Source organism: Drosophila nasuta, chromosome 2L (genome assembly GCF_023558535.2).
Source record: "Drosophila nasuta strain 15112-1781.00 chromosome 2L, ASM2355853v1, whole genome shotgun sequence".
Classification (NCBI taxonomy): Eukaryota; Metazoa; Arthropoda; class Insecta; order Diptera; family Drosophilidae; genus Drosophila; species Drosophila nasuta.
The window spans coordinates 23,575,898-23,598,751 of NC_083455.1; the positions used below are offsets into that span (position 1 = coordinate 23,575,898).

A 22,854-nucleotide genomic window follows, 5' to 3' on the forward strand; every position below is an offset into this window, starting at 1 on the left:
ATTTTAGCATTTCTCAACGTTTAAAGGTATGTTTTAGAAGTTTTCATGCGGCCACACTGCAACACAGGTGTTAAATAAAAAGAGCTTTGAGAAAAGCTCTTTTTTAAGGCAAAAAGTCTGAATTCATTCATTTCAAATGCTTTTAGTCTGTGTTTTGTTAACGCGAGAGCAAAAATGAAAAGTGCGTGTGCAGTCGACATCCAAGAAAAATAATATAAAAACCCCCAAAACAACTAAAAAGGTTATAGTTTCTTCAAAAATAATAAATACATTGTCGAGTGGTTAAATTAAAATAATTTAGTCGCTCTTTGATTGCCAATTCCGTTTAAAATACTTCGCTTAAAAATCAGCAAAACCAGCCGTGTTAGGCATTCGTATAAAGGCTTGCAACAATTAGAGCGGCCGCGTTTAGACAAATTCGTTGTTTTCATGTGATAGGCGTAAAATAAAAATTCAATTCTTGGGACGGGAGAGCTGCGTAAAAAAAGAGCGCGACATTCGCTGCGCTGCCAATTTTGCGACATTAAAGTCGGCGCATCACATCGACAATATTGTATTAGGCTGCAAATAATTTTATGCTATACCAAAGCCAAAAGTGTTTGATGGTATTAAAAATTATATATTTTTAATTAACAGGATTCAGACATTGAGTTTCAGAGTGCTGTGATAACAAATGAAAGAACTAATTAAGTCTGGCAACGCTAGGCTAGAGTTGAGTGCGTGTCGTGCTATTGTCGTGCGTTTTATTGGAAGAATTTCATTCAATACAACTAATATAAAAATAATAATTAATTATTTATGAATTCTGGATAAAGTAATTACTTTGAGTAGCATTATGTGTATGGTGGTAAAAGGTTATTGGTTTTCATTGGCTATACATTTCTAAAATTCTAATTGCCATCGGTTCATGCTTTTCAAATGCGCATCTCTAGGCAAGAGAGACTGACAGTGTGTGTGTTTGAGAGAGCGAGAAAGAGCGCAGTGCGTGTTTCTGCTGCTGCTGCTGCTACTGCTCGCTCATTATTAGTCGATTTCTACCTTTTGCATTTTCAACGTCTTTGTGATCGGTTGTTGTTGGTTGTTGCTCGGATGCGATTTTTAGTTACTTTGTATGTTTTTATTTCGCTCTAACAAATCCACCCTGCGGATTAAATGTGTATAATTGTGTAACAAATAAAAATATGCGCCAATAAATTGTACATACACGCACCACACACACGTAAAACAACTACTACATAAATGCCAAAGTGTAATAAAAACAAAAACATAGGCCCACCAACAAAGCATGTGTAAAGCAAAAGCAAATGCAAAAGCAAAGTAAAAGTCACTTATAGTGCAAAAATAAAAAATACAAATAAACAAATTCGTCCAAAAATTGGTGCCTTATAAATTGTAATAAAAATCCTTTGTTCGCGTACTCCAACAATAATAATAAGTGTGTGTGTTGTTTTTTTGAAAATTTACTCTCCAGAGTGGAGAGAGAGAGTGTGTGAGAGCAGGAGAGAGTGCTAGAATGTGACGTAATTTATATTTATTCTAAACAAATATGCAATGTGGTGAAGAGGGAAAAAAATTGTTCAAACGCGAGCGTGTTGCAATTGTATGTTGTGTTCCTTTTGGCAGATTGCAATTACCAATTGCAATTGGCTTTTAATTTGAATTTTGCATGCAACAGGGCGCGTGTTATTCGCACACAAACACACAGACTCATACACACATGACATGAGAGAAAGGCAGACTGGGTGTATGTGTGTGTAGTAAACAAAAATACAAAATGTGCATGGGGATAACAGAAACAGCAACAACAACAACAATGGCGTGGAATTAATGAAAAACAATAACAAACGCTAACTGCCCCTATTCCCCACCCTGCCTTCTATTGGTCAAAACGTTTTGCTCGCAAATATCAAACACACACAAAAACAATAACAACAACAATTAGGTAATGTTTTTGACGCGAGCGAGAGTGAGAGAGCAAATGCGCGCTCATTTCAATGCCGCCGACGATGCTTCTTCTTGGTTTTGCTTTGCGTTTCATTTTGCTGTGTTGTTGTTTTGAAACACAGTTTTTACATGGAAATTTTTAGAGTGTGTTTTCGGGTCGAGAGGAAAATTTTGTGTTTGCAATGTGTGCGGCTGGCTGATTAGAAGTAAATAAAGTTTCGAAATGCAATTAATAAATACGTATGTGTGTTTGTGTGTGATTGCTAATCAATTTTTATTCGCAGTGCTGACCAAAAAAAGAAAATTAATTCTAAATTCGATTTGTTGCGCTCGATTGGTTGCATTTGTAAAATCGCCGAAAATGTAAATGCCACACGCAACAAAGAGGCGCGAACCAATATCGTATGCAAAAGCAAAATAACGTGTAAATAAATTCATGTGTATGTACAAATAATATTAAAACAAAAAAAAAGCAAAAACATAAAATTTACATTTCTAATAAAATTAAAACAAAGAAAAACAAAAAAACATCGCTTAGTTACCATGTTACACAACATCGATGACAATGCCGCGCCAACTGCAACATTAACATCAACATCAGCAACACTAACAGCAGCAACAGCAACAACAATGGCCCCGACTGAAACAACTGGCAATGGAACGGAGCCAACAATTTCAACGCACCTTGCAAATGCGACGGCGACAATAGAACCAACAACGGCAGCAACAACGGCACCAAGTGCAACGGAAGAAGAAACAAACACAGCAGCAGCAAATGTTGTTGTTGCTGCCTCTGTCGCCCCCACTGTTGAGGGTCAAGCAACAGCAGCAGCAGCAACAACAATGACAGTGACAGCTAACAACACAAATACTAATACAAATGCAGCTACGCAGCCGCAGTCGCTGTCGACGTCGACGTCAGCGCTGTCGGCTGTGGCCGAGGAGCAGCAGCTGCCAGAATTAGCTAAAACAGCCATCGCTTTGTATGCGTCGAGCGCTGATGATGTTCAGATGCGTACACAGCAACAACAGAAAATCAAAATTTATCACGGCGCCAAACAAAGCGCAGTATGGCGAACCGATTCGTTGGCATCCAATCCAAGCCCAAACTTAAGCCAGCCTAACAGTGTGACCAGCTGCAGCGAAACAAAAACAGTTGTTCCCATCAGCAGCAGCAGAAGCAGCGGCGGTTATTCGACTGCGCCAAGTCTGCTGCAGCGTAAATTCTCCGACAGCTCGTTTGCTGCAACAGCAACAGCGATGCCGCGTCGCGTGTCATTCCCGGAGAGTGATAAGGAGCTTGTCACCGGATATCTCGAGCCGGCAAATCCATGGGAACAAGGTGAGCACAAATGCACAAATTTATAAAAATTCGATATCGATTTACGCAAATAGTCGTTAAATGCTCTACATTGCTGGAATACTACTAGAATAGCAACAGCTTTATGTTTGTTTATTTTTGTTTATTCAAAATACTACGTGATGTGTTAGACAATTTCACTCGTTTTGTATACTGGATATTGTGTGATATCGATTTCGAGCTGTTTGTTTGTGTTTTGAAAATCTTATCGGTTGGGGTACATGTGCAATCGCGGAAGTTTAAACTTGAGACACATGTCGTAAATTTGTACTTCCTGTGATTTATTTCAATTAAATAAATTGAATTGCTTACGAATTCTCGCAACGAAATGCCGCAAAACTCAGCAGCTAAAGAAAGGACTCCGATAACTAATCGAGAGCAACAAGAAATGACCGAGTAGAAGAACGAGAGAGTGAGAGAGTGAGAGAGAGAAAGAGATAGTGTGGGCGGCTGCCAGAATGAAATTAGCCAATGCAATTGAAGTGCGCAAAAATATTCATGCATTTCCTTTGAGTGAATGACGCTGACTGCACGCTGCCAGCTGAGAATGTTGACACCCCAATAGTATTCGATGGCACGACGTGCGGTGAGTGTCAAATGCCGACAATTCGGCGAAAACGCAGTTAAATGTTCATGCGGAGGTGTCCGACTATGATTTTGTTCCGCAGATCAAAAACAATGCAAATGCATTGCGTTTGTTTTTACACTCTTCGTTTTCTCTTTCACTCTTCTGTCTTCCTTGTCCAGCGTGTGACACAAATCAATCAGTGTGAATTGTTGACAGTTTACAATAGCCTGAACAATGTTGTCATATTTGTTTTGCATCTTCAAAGAAAATCCTTTGTGTTTGTTTGGAAACGATTTGCATACGTAGTTTTCTAACCTAGTATTCAGTAGTTCTATTTAATGCTATACAGCTGTTTCTTTAATCTACACTGCTGTATTCCCATATTAATACTCTATACTCTGCCATATTTTGAATTTTGTCGCCGTTTTCGACTAAGCATTGTTATTGCCATGAGTGATTGGTTATTTTTATTTTTATTATTTGTTTGCCTTTGATTTTGTTATTCGTAGTTGCGAGTACTCGCTGTCGTAGTACTATTCGAATATGTTTAATTTATTTATTTTTTTTTTGTGGCCAGCGATAAAGACAACAACAGAATTACTGATAAGATACGACAAATTCAACGTTTCAGTTTCTGTTTGGGGATCGGTTACGTTTTAATTTTGCTTATACGCTGCTCTCTTTCCATCTTACGTACGTAAGAAAAGAGAGTATTCAGGCTCTCGCGCAAATCTTGCTCTCTCTCTCTCGCTCCCTCTTTCTGTCCATTTTACCGGCTCGCTCCATTTGTAGGCTCGCTTCATGTCTGCCATTTGTCTACTATCTGTTTTCTCACCGTATAAATGCTATAAATTGTGTTGAAACGATTACGATTTGTTCAACGTGTTTGTTTCCATACACACACACACACACGCACTTACAAAATAGCTATGTATATGTATATTATACATATGTGTGAGCGATTGTGTATGTGACTCTTGTATTTGTTTGTTTGCTTAAATTCGTTGCTTGCCTTTGTTTATATCTTGTTTGCTAGTTTTGCTGCCGTTTTGTTTTTCTTCGTTTTTTGCCTTTACTTTTTTTCGCCTTCTGCTTGTTGTAGTAGGTGTAACAGCTCGTGCTGTGTGTGATGTCATCGTTGTCACTTTACACTCCGAAACTGGAGGCTAAGACGCAACAAAATGAACATTTATAATCTCTTGACGCATACAAAAACTTCTTCATTTCATTTTGCAAAGGTTACAATGTCGATTAATGGGGAAAGCACATGAAATTTCAAGGATTCAGTTACTTTTTTATACGGCTATAAATGTTGGGGGTGCTGGTGGGTTAAGCACTTCAAATGGGTTAAGCGCCTTCAAGGTCAAAGGGCGTATCGATAACCATAGACTTATTTGGCAAAACTTTAAGAAGACGTTATTCAGAACGTAGTTGAAATCTTTCGAAATAAATTTAGTTACTCAACTGTTTTTTCATTCCTTTTTGTAAGTTTTGCATATTCAGCAATTTGCTGAAGAGGCTTAAAGCGCATGTACATATATAATAACAAAGTATGTACATTTGTATGTGTAGCACTTAAAGTACTAATGAAAGATGATAAAAATGTCACGAGCTCGATTAATGCACATTTCGATGTAATTAATTAATGCAATTCCAGCAAAGCAAAGCAAAACAAAACAAAACAAAACAAGGAAAAACGAGCACAAAGCGAGCGAATCAACAAAGAAAACACACACACACATACACACACACACACAACAGAGCAGAGAATATAAAATATATAAATGCTAATCTTTGCATTTAGCTAAAATGTCAAGTACGAAAACAATTTCCCCTTAGCTAAGCAAACAAAATATGATGTTGATATCTGTGACCACATAATACATTATTCCTCATTAGTTCCCTATTTTTTTTTTGGTATGCGGGGGTTCAACATTAGAGCCATCATAATCTGGTCGTATATCATGCGTTGTTTTGGGATAATTGTGTCTCAGCATGTGAAGTTCAACAATGATGAACGACTTGTGGCATTTAATTTGTCGCCTCCTCTCAGCAGCAGCAACAGCAGCAAGGGGCTGATTACCTACTTACGTATCAATAATTGCGATAAGAAAGTATTTGTTCAAGTGCCTTCTGAAATGCGAAATCGCTAATAATACTCGTCGAAATGTTGGGAAAACCTTTTAAATCGATTTCTTGATCAGCATCAATAATTCAAATCGATCGTTGTTATCTCTAAGATTAAAAATACTGAACCTACAAATTTATTTAATCTTTTAATAAAAGTATGAACTACATAAATTACACTTTTTTTTTTGCGAAGAACTTGATTGATAAGCAAACAACAAAATGGAGTGCAAATCTCCTCTTGCATCACTTCCAATCAAAGGCCCCGAGTGTCTTTATTTATTTAGCTGTATAGTGTGTTGGTAATCAAAACCGATTTATTCACGTTTTAATAAAACATTTTCATTGACGTGCTCGTCTGCTTTAGCGTTTGTATTTTTTTTTTGGCTAAATAAATTATCGACTTGCTGCCAATTTGTTGAGTGTTCTTTCTATCTACATTTTGTACGAGTTTTGACTCTCATTTGCTGTTGTTGCTGTTGTTGTTGGCGAAGGTTGTTGCCAACACAAAATCAACACAAAACTGAATTCAATAAATGGCAAAAAACGTTGAGAACAAGTTTCGAGACACATTCGCTCAAATTGCCGACATTGTAAATGTTTAGCAGCAAATTAACAGCAATTTAATTGAACAATTTTTGCGCTCACTCTTAGCTCTTTTGTCGCGTTGGCTTTTATGTTATGTGTGTGTCTCTGTGTCTCGTTTTGCTTTTATTTGTTGTACTTTTGCGCCTTTCTCGAAGTCGATGTCGATGTCTTCGACTCCACAAACCCCTCTGAAATGTCGCTTCGATAACGCATAAAAATCAATAGAATCATAAAATATGGAAGAGCGTTTAATACACCAATTGTTATAGGCACAACAACACAATACAACAACCAACCGCAGGCGGCATATTAATACCCTGTAATTGTAGAGAAGGAAAGGGGAGATTGATGAGTGTTTAGCGTGTATAATTTACGCTATTTAGTTATTCGTTTTGAAAGGAAAATGATGTCTAAAAGGACCTCTTTAGGATATGATGATTTAAAACTATTAAAAAGGGTCTCTAAAAGTCTTGTAGACTTCTGTAACGGAGGACTTTTAGCATAAGTTCTGGTTAAATATTCTCTTTGAAGAAGAGCTCTTTCTGGAATCATGATTTTATACCTCCAAAACGGGTCTCTAAATGTCTTGTAGACTTCTTCAACAGAAGACGTTTGGAATATGCCCAACATGTGTAATTTGCTCCCTTTATTTCTTTGCTTTTAAAGAAAAAATAATATTAGAAAGGACCTCTTCGAACTACACAATTTTATAACATCAAAAGGGTTTTCGAAAGTCTTATAGACTTCTTTAACGGAGGACTTTTAGCATAAGCTTAACGTGTATAGTTTGCTCTCTTTAGTTATTCACTTTGAAAGAAAAAAGTTTATTTAAGAGGACCTCCTCAAGGTAGGTTATTCACTTTGAAAGAAAGAAGTTTATTTAAGAGGACCTCCTAAAGGTACATAGTTTTATATTAATAAAAGGGTCTTTGAATGTCTTGTAGACTTCTTTAAAGAAGGACGTTTAGCATGTATTAAGCAATTATTAAACATTTTCTTTGAAAATAAAGTATATTTAAAATCTCCTCTTCCAAGATACATGATTTTATACTATTAAAAGGGTCTCTGGCAGTCTTGTAGACTTCTTTAGACTGCGGTCGCTGTTTTCTTTTTATTTTCACCAACGGATGAACCAATTCGCTATTGATCGATAATTGAATCAACGTCATCGTCAGCTCGTCGTCGTCGTCTGTGTTAGCTTCCTCATACACTTATACATGCCAATTATACTGTACTCTATATAGATAGAGACGTACATTTATCCTCCATATAGAACGAGAACCGCCTGATGTAGCATATGATTAAACGCTTTAATTTATTTCGTGTGATTTGCCGCCAGATCCTTCCATTTATGATACACACTCGAAATAAACAACAAATATATATTATATTATAAGTCGACGACAATTGCAATTGAAATTTATAAAAATTGTGTATAAAAATAGCGTGCAATATTTAAATAGAAATGAGGCAGTTAAGTGTACTAAAATATTTCGAGTTGAGCGCACAATTATTTATCTGGCATTTCAAAAGTCCAAATGCTGACTAATAAACAAATAAAACGCGACAACAACAAACCAATTTTTTTGATTAAGAAGTCGTATTAAGTATTTATCTTTCGCATATGCTTTAGCCGAAATGTTATTCTTTTTTTTCTCTTGTTTTCTTTTATATTTTTTTTTTGTTTTGTATATTTTATCGGGTTGTGAATGAGATAAGAGCAGAGCAGAGAACAAGCTCTACGTATTTGCCGAAACTTTGCTGAAATTCTTGCACTTTGCTTAGTTTATTTACACTCTCGAATTGTTTATGATTTCTTCGCCTTCATGATCTTCAAATTGTTTTCATCTCGTTTTCGTTTCTCGTTCTTGTGTTTTTGCGTAAATTTCTGGTTCACATAGGCCTAGTTTTTTTTTTATAGAGAATACTCTTCATTAGATTTGTGGGGTATATTAATTTTTCGAAGCATTTAAATTAAGATTTTAGAATAGAAAAATACATTTGAGTGTGTAGTATTTAACATATTTTCTAAGCTTTTTTATATAAAATATTTTTAATGTTTGTAAACTGCATATTATAGACAAGTAAAATTACTACAGCATTTGAAATAAGAGCTAACATGTGCGAATATTTTTCTTAAAATAAAATTGATGTAATACAAATACAATACAAATAATTAATACTAAAATACTAAAACATACCGAAGGCTATATTTAGTATATTGAGAGTTACTTGCAGGCAAAAACACTAAAATCTATCGAAAGTTATATTTGGTTTAAGAGATGTCTTCTGACATATTCACTTTATGTAGACACAGCAAAGCGGTACTATTCTTAAAATATACAACATTAACATAATATATCGAATGCTTTATTTGATATATATACCAAATTCCTGCAGGCACAAAGTTAAATCCTTTAACTATGGGTAGCGTATATAAAAAGGGTATTTTATAAATATTTTAAATTCGATTTGTATTGAATAAAATTTAACAACAAAATAGTATAGAAAAGGTTTAGTTAAGTTTCCATAGAGTGTGTTAGTAGTAGAAAATCAGACCATTAAAAGTTATCTAGTAGGAATGTTAGAGGGACGCAAAATTTCTTAGGAAAATGATTTTCCGTTTTATTGCCAACTCAGAGACAGCGAGCGAAAGAGAGAGAGAGAGAGAGAGAGAGAGCGCGGAAATGGTGCTTAACGAATTAATTAATTAATCAAGCAGATTATTATCGGATGGCATCATGTTGGCATAGAATGATAGCAAAACACACACACACTTATTATCGATGGCAACCATAATTTAGATTTGATATTAATAATTTTCATTTACAGTCTGTAATTATAAACACTTCGCTTATCGCGGAGGGGGGGAAATAAAAAACAAAAAACACTTTAGACAGCGATAGAAATAGCAGCAAAAATAATAAAAGCCATATAAGCTATTGTCTGCTGTCAGTGGAAAATATTTTATCAGTTGAGAAATTATTTACAATTAAGTGAACGAAACGAAACGAAACGAAAAGTAGAAGTCAAAAGCAAAGCCGGTCGTCGCATTGTCTGGCGAAAAAAGCAAATAGCGAACATAAATATAAATAGAGGTATATACATATATCTATAATAGTAAATGGATATATAATAACGATACCTGGGCAAGGGGGAAATTGTTGGTTTTTTGACTGAGCATGCGAACACTAATGAATCATTTAACAGATGTCCATCCGTCTGTCTGTCCGTCCGTCTGTCCGTCTGACTGTCACGAATAGAACTATGAAAACTGAGAGCTGTATGATAGGACACTTTTGAATGATTGCCAAGTGGCAAAAAGGTAGAAATAAATAGAGGAATACTAGACAACGTTCAAGTTTGTCGTTTGTCGTGCTATACGTTGAATTAAAATGGATCGTTTAATTGCTTGCTCAATGATAGATTAATCTGTTTACGTTTCTCACGAAAAGAACGCTGCAAACTATTAATAAGTTATTCTATGTGTCGCTATGTCTTTCAATGCACTTGGCATTTGGCACAATTCCTTCTTTCTTTCTTTGTCAAGACAACAACGGCAAATAGAAATAAAAATACAAAAAAAACGAGAATTCAATTCGATTCGGCTGAAAATCATAAGCACAAAAGTATATACGAGACTCGTACTTGTAGTTAACCCATATCAAAAGAAAATATTTACATTTTTCGTTTGGCTTGTCTTGTCAAATTATAGCAAACAAAGTGAGAATTCTAAATTTAGTTAGAAAATTACTCGGCAAGTGCCGTCGCATTTGTCATGCCAAATGATAGACAACATGGGACAAAAGCTACAACTATTCTCCAACCCAGACAGACAGACGGACAGAAAGACAGACAGACTGAGACTGAGTCGCAAATTACAAGTTCACGATTTTGCCAGGCCGCAGAATCGTTTGGAAATGCCGCAATTTCATTTTGACATTTGCCAACAATTTGTCTATGTTTTGCCGGCCACCACACATCATCATCATTATCATCATCATTATCATCGTCATCAGTCACTCCAGTGGGGGGACAATAATAATGATCGTGATAATGATCCAAAGAGTGCACGCGCCAACTGCTCGTCTTATTTGTCATATTTGAACAATATATTTTTATTTATTTATGTGTGTAAGCTCGATTTGCGACAAATATTTGAAGCGCTTTATAAAAAGGCAGCTGATTGTTGTACCCCGCACTAATTACTTCAAAGGGGTATACTTGTTAAGCAAGCAAACCTAAATTTATAAAGTTGTTTAATTTATTTCATACTTTCTCAGAGTTAAACACATTTTATATTTCATTTTATAATTTCAAAAACTTAAATATCTACTTCTAATATTGTCCCAAGCTCTTTTAATTTATTTCTCAAAATTGTACTTATTTATAGGGTATTTTATATCATATATAACAATATTTCTTTTTCACTTTTCCCAGTTCGACGTAGTTGCTTTCAAATTGTCACATCGCATGACAAAACGGAAGACTCACAGACAGTTTATTGACTCAACAATGTTCTTTTTTGTATTTATGTATTTTTGATCACAATTTGTGGAATTTTGATCAACTGCCGCCTCAGCGTTACGTCTATTATTTGTTGAAGTTGCCATTCCGTCACAGCATTGTACAAATATACACTATATGGTATTTTCCCAAGCTGTTGCAAAATTTCGCTTGCCTTCTCAACTCAACGATAATTATACAACTATGTGGCATTATCTTGTTGAAAATCTCATAGTTAGGATTGGTTTCGCGCTAAACTAGAATTGAAATAGGGAAAACAATGTACAATTTCTAAAGAAATTCGATTATGAATAATCTTGAAATTTGTTTCCAGCGAACTTTTTGATTGTCATAAATTGGGAATTGATATTTTTACATTTCTTCGGAGTTTTGAAAGTATTCCATAGAATTGAATGAAGTTTATTTTAAACTTTCAGAAAGGAACCCGTATTATTTAGGGTTTTGTTGACAAACTATTTCTTAATAAATCTTGTTTTCATTCTTTGATATCTTAGATGACATAACTATTGATCGTAAGAAATAGTAATGAAATAACTTATTTTTTATTTTGCCTACTTATAGGTAAAGTTTATTAATCAACGCCTACATAGAAACTTTTATATATCATTAAATTAGAATGATATTTAAAGAATATATGAATCTTTTATAAAGATTTCTTAAGAACTTAAGGTTTCTTGTGGATTATATTAATATTTTAGAATGGTTTCTTAAGGATTTAATGATATTCTTGAATCTTATCTTTAAATCCTTTAACTTCCTTATAAACGTATTTTTTATTTTGCATAATTATTGCTAAAGTATTTCAATCAACTCCTACATAATATCTGTTTTATAGCATTAAATTAGAATGCTGTTCTATATAGATATTTCAAGATTTTATTAATCTTTTATTAAAATATCTTAAGGATTTAAGGTTTCATAAGGATTATATTAATATTTTATAAAGATATTTAGAGATTTTATCAACCTCTTATAAATATTTTTTGTAGGATTTAAGGTTTCTGATGTATTATATGAATCTTTAAGAAAGGTTTCTTCACATTTTTCAAGACCTTGCAATTATATATTTCTTTACTTTAATTTTAGATACATTTTATTAATGGATTCGATTTTCTTTTCATTTTATAGCCTACCAGGTGTCGAGCATTGCCGAGATCTTTGAACTGTATGAACAATCCTGTGCTAAGCATCACACAAAGCCAATGAAAAACATTCTGGATCATCTTAAGTCGCTCGACTTGAGCCTGACGCGACAGCCAGTGTTGTCCCTAAAAGGCATCAATCTGTCGCCCAATGATTGTGAACCCCTGGAGGAGATCTTTAAGCGGGTAAGTTGTGATCTAAATATATAACAATGAAAGCAACTAAAGATTGTTTAATTCACAGATACAATACAAGGTGATTGATTTGTCCGAGTGTCTGTTGGATGAGAGCTGCCTGAGCGCGCTGTGTCAGATGATTGAATATTATGAGGCGGCCAATGAACTGGACATCTCATACAATCGCGATCCGATGACCGTTCGAGGCTGGAACCTCTGCACGTACATGGTGGGACGCAGCCAGGAGCTGCAGCTGCTCAATGCCGAGGGCAATCAGATCTCCAAAGTGGGCGCCGAGAATCTGGGCCATTCTTTAACCACGTCCAATCTGCACACACTAAAGCTAGAGCACTGCGGCTTAAAGGGGCCGCCTCTAACCAGTTTCTGTATGTAGATTGCTATTTAGATGTTAAACTGAGATTAATCCACTTCTTCTCCTTCGGCTTCTTAGGCTATCAACTGTACCACAACAAGATACTGAAAGAGCTGTGGCTGGGCTACAACGATTTGGATTGCACGGATGCGGAGCATATTGCTGGCATGCTGCGCTTCAACTACATCATTGAGTTGATCGACATTAGCAACAATAATATACGCGACGATGGCGTCAAGTATCTCGTCCAGGCGCTCATCATGCAGGCCACAGATTTGGAGCGTCGAAGCGCTTTGCCGCTGCAGCGAGCGCGTGCCATTGAGGACGATGAGCCCATCTCGCCGGTGGAGATTGTGGCGCCAGTTAGCGAGCAGAGTGTTGAAACCAGCTCAGCCAAGCAAGAGGAAACGGAGGCCGTTCAGCAAGTGAAAGAAGTCGAGCAGCAGCAGCAGACAACGGCAGCAATTTCAACAGCTGCAGCAGAAGAGCCAAGTGTTTGTGATCCACCTGTGGCCGTGTTGGTGGAGCTGGAGAACGATGTTGAGGATGACAATACAGAGGACACGGTGCGCACGCTGAGAAGCGGCAATCAGAGTGCCACCGGTCAGTCCATGCTCGACAAGTTGCTGTCGATGAACAGCGACAGCTCCAGCGAGGAGGCGCCATCAAATATCTCCACCGACACATTGGCCGCTTGCTGCTCCGAAGACATTAGCGAGTTGAGCAACGATAATTACGATGCAAGCAGCAAATCGCTGGCGACTTCGGCAACAGCAGCAACGACCTCCATAGATGAGTCTTTGGCAACGCCGGCGACGCTGGAAGCGGCGGCTTTGGACAGTTCCCTGGAGCAGTTGTCTCCAGCACAACAACAGCAACTACAACAGCAGCAACAAAGTTCCCAAAATGAACGCAACTTATGTGGTAAATATATTTGGATAGGTTTCTAAGAAAGTTTGCAAGTAATTTTGAGGAAAATGTTTGGGAAACATAATGATATATTTTGTAGTTTTGAGCTGTTAGTTAAATTGAGAAAACCCAGCCTAATTGCACGGTAACATTTTTAGAAATTGTCTTGTATACAATTGTTATCCTCCTAGCTCTTACATTTTGGTCTTTTGAAGTTTGAGTAGGAAAGGTAGAACAATCATTTTAAAAGGCCATGCCTTATATCACCATGAAATCTGCTAAACTATCCAACTTTAAATTCGCGATGTAGTGAAACATTTAAAACAATAATTTCTCAAATCCCAGCCTTATTGCACCATGAAATCTTGTAAACTAAAACGTGTAATCTTCGGCCTTCTAGCTCTTACTTTTTGAGCTATGTATTCATAGTTTAAGGAAGGAATCATTTACATATGATTTAAACTTTAAATTCGCGATGCCTTATTGCACTTAGAAATCTTGTTAATTATAATGTGCAAAACTTGCAGTCTTGCTGAAATCAGTTCCACATGATTTTAACTTTAAAAAAGAAAAGAATTAAAGTTAGGAATATAATTGATATAAACAATTATTCATAATCAAGAGATTCTTTATTTACCTTACCTGCGTTTTTAACCACTTTATATTTTCCTTGCAGATATTACTCCCTCAACAGAGGCTAAAACCGTTGAACCCAATGAAACCTGTGTACAGAACAACAACAATGCAAATTCCCCCCACAATAACACCAACAACAACAACACCAACAACAACTCCAACTCTAATTCCAACCTTCCCAACAACAATAACAATCAGACATCGGCGGCAGCAGGAGCAGCAGCAGCTGTTGTATTAGCTGTAGTTCCGGTTCCAGTTGCCGTCGATGTCAGCTCTAGCGGATCGGGAGTGGGAGCGGGAGCGGGCACCATTTACGAAGTAACTGCAGAGGAGAGCGACTGCATCAATGGGGGCGCGGCGAGCGGATCGCGGCCCTTGGACATGAACAAGAATGCGGCGAAGGCCAATGGCGATGACTTTGAGGATACGCACAGCACGGATTCGGCATTCGAGAGCGCATCCGAGGGCGACATCAGCCGGCATCTGCCCGACGAGTTCAGCCGTTTGTCGGTGTCGCTGGAGAGCACGCGACTCGACGATATGGCTAAGGAGATGGCCATCGAGACGGCGACGATAGCGAGCGAGTCGACAGAGTGTCTGCTGGTGGCGGCCGAGGAGGCGGTGGCCTCAACGCCCATGTCCGTTGAAACGGCCACGACAACGTTAACGACGACGCCGAAGGTGACCATCGCCGCCGAGTGTTTGACTGGGGTCAAGGAGAAGGAGGCGAGTGCGAGTCCTTGTCCCAGTCCAACGCCGACACCGCCGCCGCCTTCGACATCGCCGGGCGGCGTCAGCAGCGGACTGCGACGCACCGAATCCAGTTGCGCCTACCTCAATCAGTCGACACGCAATCGCTCCCAGAGCTCCGATAGTTTGTGCAGCGAGAATTCGCTGGATGGCAGCACAAGTGCCGCGGATCCCCAGCTCGCCGAGAAGCTGACCAAGAACGACACATTGTCGCGTCGGCAGTTGACTGATGCCACCGCCGAGTCGACGATTCGGGCGCCAAGTGGCCTCAAAGCCTTGGCACTGTGGAGCAATAATCTGACCAAGAATTGTGGACCGAGCATTGCGGAGCTTTTGTCGCGCAGCTCATCGCTGGAGCTGCTCAACATTGGCAAGAACTGTTTGTCCAATGACTTTGTGGCCACCATCAAGGAGAGTTTGACCAAGAACACGACGTTGACCACGCTGGGACTGCAGAGTGCGCATCTCAGTGCCAAGGGCATTGAAACACTCGCCTCGATTCTCACGTTTGGCGGCAACAGCAAATTGCAGCGCATCGATATTCGGGACAATAAACTAGAGGTCGAAAGTCTGAACATTATTGCCGAGGTGCTCAAGTCCAACAAGACCATCACTCAGATCGACATCAACGATGAGCCCAAACGTCTAACGGTAAGTCACTTGGTCTCCATAGATCAGTTCGATCATGTTCGATTCTTGATGATAAGTCTATACTTATGACACTATTTCCCAGTGAGCAGCTGATGAATGTTGCGTTCTTGATAACGTTGCGTTTCAACTTGTTTGACAAAGCTATTAAAAGTGTCAATAACACGAGGGGGAAAAATGTGAAATTGTTAAATCAGATTAAGTATTCAAAATAAGAAAGTAAAGTAGGGAAGGTCCGATTGTTAATGCACTGCAATTAAAATAAAAAGTGCGAAATGAATGCGAAATATTTTCAGACACTCAAATGATGTTCTGCAATCTAAAGATTATCAATCAATTTAAATTATATGTATACTCATCAATCCTAAACCATATTTTTTGGCGCTGTGTTATTGACATTTCCATACTCTTGGCTAAAAGCCAAAGAGTCAAGAGTCCAAAAAGAATGTTTATAAACTTATAATCGAAGTAGATTTGCGTACAGAGTTTGTGCCATGTCTGTTGAGTTTATTGTTGATTTGTTGACATTTTTTTCAATTTGATCAATCATTTATTTATCGTTTATTCGTTTCGTTATATTGTTATATTGTTGTCGTTGTTGTTGTTGTTTTATACTTCAACTCCTTCATCGCAAAAGTTGCCCATTGTGCCGATAGTAAATGTTATACCGCCAACGCCTTTGCCCCAGGAGAGCGTAAGTAAATCCCTCATCATCCACCAACAAATTCTCTCTCTCTCTCTCTCTCGTTCTTAATCTTTTAACTATCTTTCTCTCTCGATAACGCCCTGAATCATTATCAGCTGACGAGATATAACGAGCTTAGCTTGCTAAACAACACCAATAATAAACATAATTAATAATATCCATGCCTAACAATGCCATAATTCAAATGCTGCAGCGTTTCCCTTATTTTAAGCACACCAATTAATCAAATTAATATGCAAACTAAGCACCAACAACATTATGCATAACTGAAGGATACAGCTTTGTAGTTAGGGTATTTCTTAGTCGAGCATGATATTTTTTTTATTAAAGTAGAAGCTTGTAGAGCAATTTAAGCAATCAAATTTAGCTGGCAATTATCTACATACAAAAATGTGTAATACATGGTGCTTGCTAGTCGAGCATTCTCATTGCTATTGCCGTAGTAGCGTTAATTTTAATGAGTATGATTTATTAGTTTCTTTAAATTAAATTAAGCATCTATTGAGACCAAGTAGTTTCTAGGCGACCATAACCACATTACTTCTTAGAAACGCCTTATCAAATCAGTCTTCAAAAATTATAATTGTGCTGTGCTTTCATGCTTCATAGTCGAGCACACTCTGCCAGTTATGCTTGCCACTTTTACTTTAAACGTAAGGGAGCATACTTTAAGGTCGATCACACTCACTTCTACAACTGTGGAATTCAAAAAGTAAATAATTTATTAAGTGTATGTACGCTATGGCACTGTAATTACGCAAAAAGGATGCCTGGCAGTTGAGCATACTATTACAATTATTTTATAATATTAGTTACGAATTTTAAATGAAATTGATTAATTTTTTCTAGAGAGGATTTAGAATACTCTTGAGAATTCATAAAAAAAAATATATTAATAGGTGCCAGCATACTTACTAGTCGAGCACGCTTTGTTCTATGGATTCTATACTTCATATTAGTAAATGGTCTTCTTTTTTTGTAAATTTTTTAGGCGTACTTCTTTATAATTTTAACAAGTAAGTGTGCTCGACTTCGAGATAATCGCAACCCATTGTCAATAAAAGCAAAATAGTAAGGTATCATTTTTAAAATATAACAAATAAATATACCGAAAAATACAAAAGCAAGAAAACAATACGGTATTGTTCTTATAATATACCAAAAACACATATACCGAAAAACAGTATAGTATTATTCCCAAAGATACGAAATTAATTTACCACAAAAATATAATAGTAAGAAAGTAGTATGATTAAAATATACCTAATAAATATAGAAAAAAATTTAAAGTAAAACAGTACAGTGTTATTTTTAAAATATACCAAATAAGTATCCAAAAAAAAATACTAAAGAATACGAATAGATCTGCTTGTTGATCACTTAGCTTATTAGCTTCACACTCGGTGCTTCTCCTTCAGTTGTGCATACCCCACAAAAACACGCAATAGTTAAGCTAAGAACTCGAAAATCTTCAATCGAAATAAATGCTAATGCTTTGATTTTGTTGTTACAGATTGGCAGCGATGCGCACTTGGACTACACTCGAGTGTTGGGCACCGTCCGTTCGATGTGCTCGCGCAATGAGAAGATGCAGGCCGAGGAGCTGGAGCTGGCGGAGATGGCGGCGAACGTGGGCGGCAACGGCAGCAGCAACAACAGCAACAATAACCAAAGCAACAACTCAAACAAAATTGGCAGCAACAATTCGGCCATCAGCAATCGGTGTCGCAGCGGTTACTACTTGGGCTCGCGGAAGATCTCGCTGACGTGCCACAGTCGACCGCTGGTCGATGCAGCGACCGGAACGGTGATCGCATCGCCGGCCGCTGTCACAGCGGCAGTAACCACTGCGATGCCAACGCCGGCTGCCAAACTGGAGGTGAAGCGCAGGGCAAACTCAACGTCGTCGCGTCTGCGTTCGCCGGGTCCCAGTCCGCCCACGATATCGCCGTCCTCCTCGCCGAATCGCAGTCGGTTTCATGTGTCGCGCGTGGCCGAGCTGAGCAGTCCGGCCACCTCGCCGCTCGCCCAGCTGCCGCCACAGCATCCACCACAGCCGCAGCCACAACCGCCACCGACTACGACGCCACGCTCGGCCAGCAGCTGCATGAGCATCCCAGCTGTGGGCAGTCAGAGCAGCCTGAATGCCATTGCTGCTCTGCCATTGCCCACATCCAGTTCGTTGCCCTCGATGGCATCGGTCACCTCATCCACGCAAACGATTAAGCGACTCTCGGTGTCGCCGCGTTCCCGTTTCCATGTGTCCCGCATCTACGAGGATCCCCAGACGCCGCCCATCCACTTGCCACCGACGCCGATGCTGAAGTCGGCACGCAAAGCAGCCGCCGCTCAGCTGGCAGAGATCACGAGCACATTGGCAACGGCAACTGCGACGCCAGTCACAGTCACGGCCACAACGACAGCAGCGTTGCCCATCAGCAGTGTCATCATTGTGGAGCCGGAGCCAGCGAGTACAAATATTCAGGAGAAGGAGGACCAACAGCAGCAGCAACAGCCGCAGGAAACGGAGCAGAAATTGTCGCCGCAGTGCAGCGTCAATTCACCAAGCACATCGTCCAGTTCGTGCAGCAGTTCGCCCATCTCCTCCAGCACCACCAACAGCAGCAGCAGCTGCTGCAGCAACAGCAGCGATGTCACCGATAGCTCTGAGGCTGCAGCAGCGGCTGTAACTGTGCCCCCCGGCAAGAGTTGCCCGATTGCTGTCTTCGGCGACAATGACATTACGCTCACCAAGGATTCCGCAGAGAGTTTTGCGCTCTCGGCTGCTGCCTCCAGTCAGGATGTCACAACCACGACGACGACTGCAGCTGCTCCAGCGCCGCCAGCTCAGCGGGCGCGGAAATCCTCGTGGATCGCCAATCCCACGACGGTGGATAAATTGCTGACGCTCTTCAATCCGAGCAGCATGTTCCAGCGCAGCTCGTCGCCAGAGTCGAAGGCGGTGCCAGTGTCAACGGCCACAGGAACAGGGGCGCCACTCACAAACAACGCACAGAGTTAGTCGAAAGTCCATTCATACATCAATCATTCCCATTCAATCAACTGTAGTTAGGTTTTGTTTATTATGTTTTGTTATTAAGGTAGATTATCAATTGTTTGAATTAGTGTTAGTTAGAGTGTGAATGCTTCAATCAAGCAATCAGTTTGTAAATCAACTATATCGTAGAATCAATTCATTAGGCTTTGCCAGTCAATCAGTCAATCAACTGTAGTTAGCTTTAGTTTATTAAATTCATTGTTAAGTAGCTTGATTTAGTGTAGTGAATGCTTCAAGCATTTAATCAGTTCGTTAATCAACTACTAATTAAAGTGGATTCATTAACTTCTGCCATTCAATCACTATTTAGGTAGATTAGCGGTAGCTTGAATTAGTGTAGTGTATGTTTAAATCTATCAATCAAATCAAATATAACTTATAATTCATTCAATCAGTCAAACAACTGCTGTTAGGTTTTAGTTTATTTATTAATTATTTAGATTGATAATAGTTTACCTTAGTGTAGTGAATGCAGCAATCAATCAGAGAGTCAATCAACTTACATATGTAAAATTTTGCGTAAGAAAATACTATAGTTCGTAAATGAGTAGATAAGTATGTATGTACTTAGTAGTAGGTATTAAAGTTGTGTCAAATGTTAATGAAGATTGTTGGTCAATCAATCGGTCAATCGTAGTATATAGTTAGTGGTTAAGTAGAAAGTAGAATTTACTGTTTCAGGAAATATTTCCCCCTTAAGTCAGCTCACTTTCAGACACACTAAACCAGAACATGTTTGCTTGAACTGCTTCTTAAGTTCTCCTTTCTCTCTTCCCCTAGATACAACCACCACAACAACAGTGTTGGGCGCCAGTGGAGATGTGAATGTAACGTTGTTGCCGACGCGGAAGACGACGCCGCCTGCGAGGAGCAACAGCTATGCAATTGGCAGCGGGGGAGCATCAGGTGCAGCGGCAGCAAGTGGAGCGACAGCTGGAGAGAACGCAGCTGGGGGCAGCTCATTTCTGGATACCGCATCACGGCAATTGCGTGACTTTGGCAAGCAAGTGTTCCGCCAAAATTTGTCGTTCAACAACAGCGGCGACGGAATGATGGCATTGATGACAGGATCCTCGCAGTTGGAGGCGAATAATGCCAGTGGAACGACGGTTATGTCGCCGGTGGCCGAGTCAGCGACGCCACCCGAATGCAATGCGATGCACATGCCGTTGAGTCTGAAGCGTGAGCTCAAGGAGAACATATCGCCGGAGCATACGATCAATGAGGAGACGTTGCATACGCTGCAGAAACTATCGCGAGCTGCAGAGGATGTGACGCTGAAGGCGGAGGCAGCTGCCGAGTTGGGTGACATTGAGATTGTGATGCACAGCGAGGTCTCCGATTGCTTGCCAGAGGCGGAGCCAGTGCAGCAGGAGGATGTGGGACAAGTTTAAAAAGCAGATTGAAATGGAAAATGTAATAGAAATATGTGAAAATGACGCGAGTGCAATTTGACAATGTTGAGTAGAAGAAAACAAAACAAAAAAGCAACAAATGAATATGTTTGTAACCAAGACCCACCTCAGCATTTCCCCTAACCCACCCAGCTCCCCTCCTCACTCTCTCACCCACAAACACTATCTCTCTCTTCCTCTCTCTTTAGCGTCCTTGTCAATGTTGTAGCAGACACCTTAAAGTTAGGGAATTCCCCTTCACACACACCCACACAAAACACACACACACATACACAAAACTGTAAGCATAAGAGAAACAACCACAACAACAGAGAAAAGTACACAAAAGTTTTAAACATTAATTTTGTTTTATTTTTACACAAATGCTATATCTAAACAATATGTTTTCTATTTTTTTGGTTAAATTCGTTTTTAAGAAATTTATATATATATATATTTTAACAAATCATTGCAAAACACAACTACTTATACTATATGTAAATTAGGCCAGCAAATTAGGCTATAAAAAAAAACAAACAAAAACAAACACAGCAAATGAACAGAAATTTGAATTCGATGATATGATTGAAATTGACAATTTGAAAAGTTGTTTAGTTTAAAAGTTTTGTTCAACGCGTCTTTTTTTTTGTACTTATTTATACCTCAAAAGAAACTAAAGTGCAACGTATACTTAAAGTTTTTTAGTTTAATCTCTGCGCTTGGCTAATTTCAAAGAGAAGATTGTGTGCCAGAATTAAAGATGAAAGATGATGTTTGCTAAAACGGAAAAACTATTATAAACTATATATATATTATATATACTATGCCCACCAGTCGTCGAACAGAGTACACATTCAAACAACAAACAAGAAACAAACAAACAAAGGAACACACAAAAAAGAAAAGCCCAAAATATATAAAAATCCAATTGATCTCATTATGTGATATTTGTCGTAGTGCCCAAAGCGTTCACTGTATCCATGTTTAAATCAAGCATACGCATTAAGTACGCTCAAAGCGAAAACACAAACAAACAAACTCAATCCAACCCCCACAACAAACAACAAACAAACAATAAAATACAACAATTTAAATATACACTAAAAGAAATACGTATATTTAGCATAATTATATGTGCATCTTGAATGTCGAAAACAAACAAACAAACAAATTGAACTTTAGCTGAGCGCAGTCGATGCAACTTTTCAAATTGTCAATTGCAAACAACAAAAGAGAGAAGTAAACAAATTGAAGAAAATGCTAAACAACTTAATTATATACTATTAGCAAACAACAACAACAACACACAGATCTTGTAAATACTGCGTTTGTATCTATTGTAAACCTAAAGTTTATCTTCTTAATTTTTTACCTTACATATTTTTTTAAATCTGATTTTTTTTTGTTAATGTTGCCTAGTGTAATTACTGCAGAGTTTATTGTTTTTGTTTATCAGTTTATTGTTTAACTCGATTGCATTATTTTGCAATGTTCGAAAAACATTTCATCGTACTTAATTTTTTACCAAAATTATTATCATCGTTTTCTGGGTGCTCATTGAGAATATTCTTTTTGCCACTGTTTTTATTTCTTGTTATGGAAATCGTAACAAAATGAGACACACTTAAACTACTTTTTAATTAAATTGGCAATTAAAAAACGTACATAAATATTTTTTATAATTTAAGCTCATATTTAGTAAAACCAAGAGAAACTACTAAACATTTACTGAATAAACTTTTCAAAGTTATAATGAAGTGTAAACCAAGTGCTCTTTTATTACATCAAATGAAATGCGAATTTAATAACAGGTACTCCAATAAAATCAAATCAAATCACATGACAACTGTTGATATGCGCGACACATCAAAGCAAGGGGCGCACACGGAGCGTGAGTGCAAGTGAGAGCGCAAATGGCGCGTACTACGACGAAGTCAACAACAACAA

At 38.3% G+C, this 22,854-nt stretch overlaps 1 protein-coding gene across 3 annotated transcripts; it reads left to right on the top strand.

Annotated features, from left to right (window-relative positions):
• The first annotated feature begins 129 nt into the window (after positions 1–129).
• Positions 130–22,175, top strand: LOC132798544 (mucin-2). Of its 3 annotated transcripts, none has more exons than XM_060810435.1 (9): positions 130–241; positions 2,229–3,286; positions 12,243–12,442; positions 12,501–12,819; positions 12,885–13,730; positions 14,392–15,752; positions 16,387–16,443; positions 17,969–19,472; positions 20,294–22,175. In XM_060810435.1, exons 2-9 carry the CDS (start codon positions 2,488–2,490, stop codon positions 20,905–20,907), a joined length of 5,700 nt encoding a protein of 1,899 aa, XP_060666418.1. In that variant the 5' UTR covers positions 130–241; positions 2,229–2,487; the 3' UTR covers positions 20,908–22,175. The 3 variants fall into 3 exon arrangements, with proteins under 3 accessions (XP_060666418.1, XP_060666420.1, XP_060666419.1); XM_060810436.1 differs by lacking the exon at positions 130–241 and adding an exon at positions 1,018–1,109; XM_060810437.1 differs by lacking the exon at positions 16,387–16,443.
• Positions 22,176–22,854: the final 679 nt, after the last annotated feature.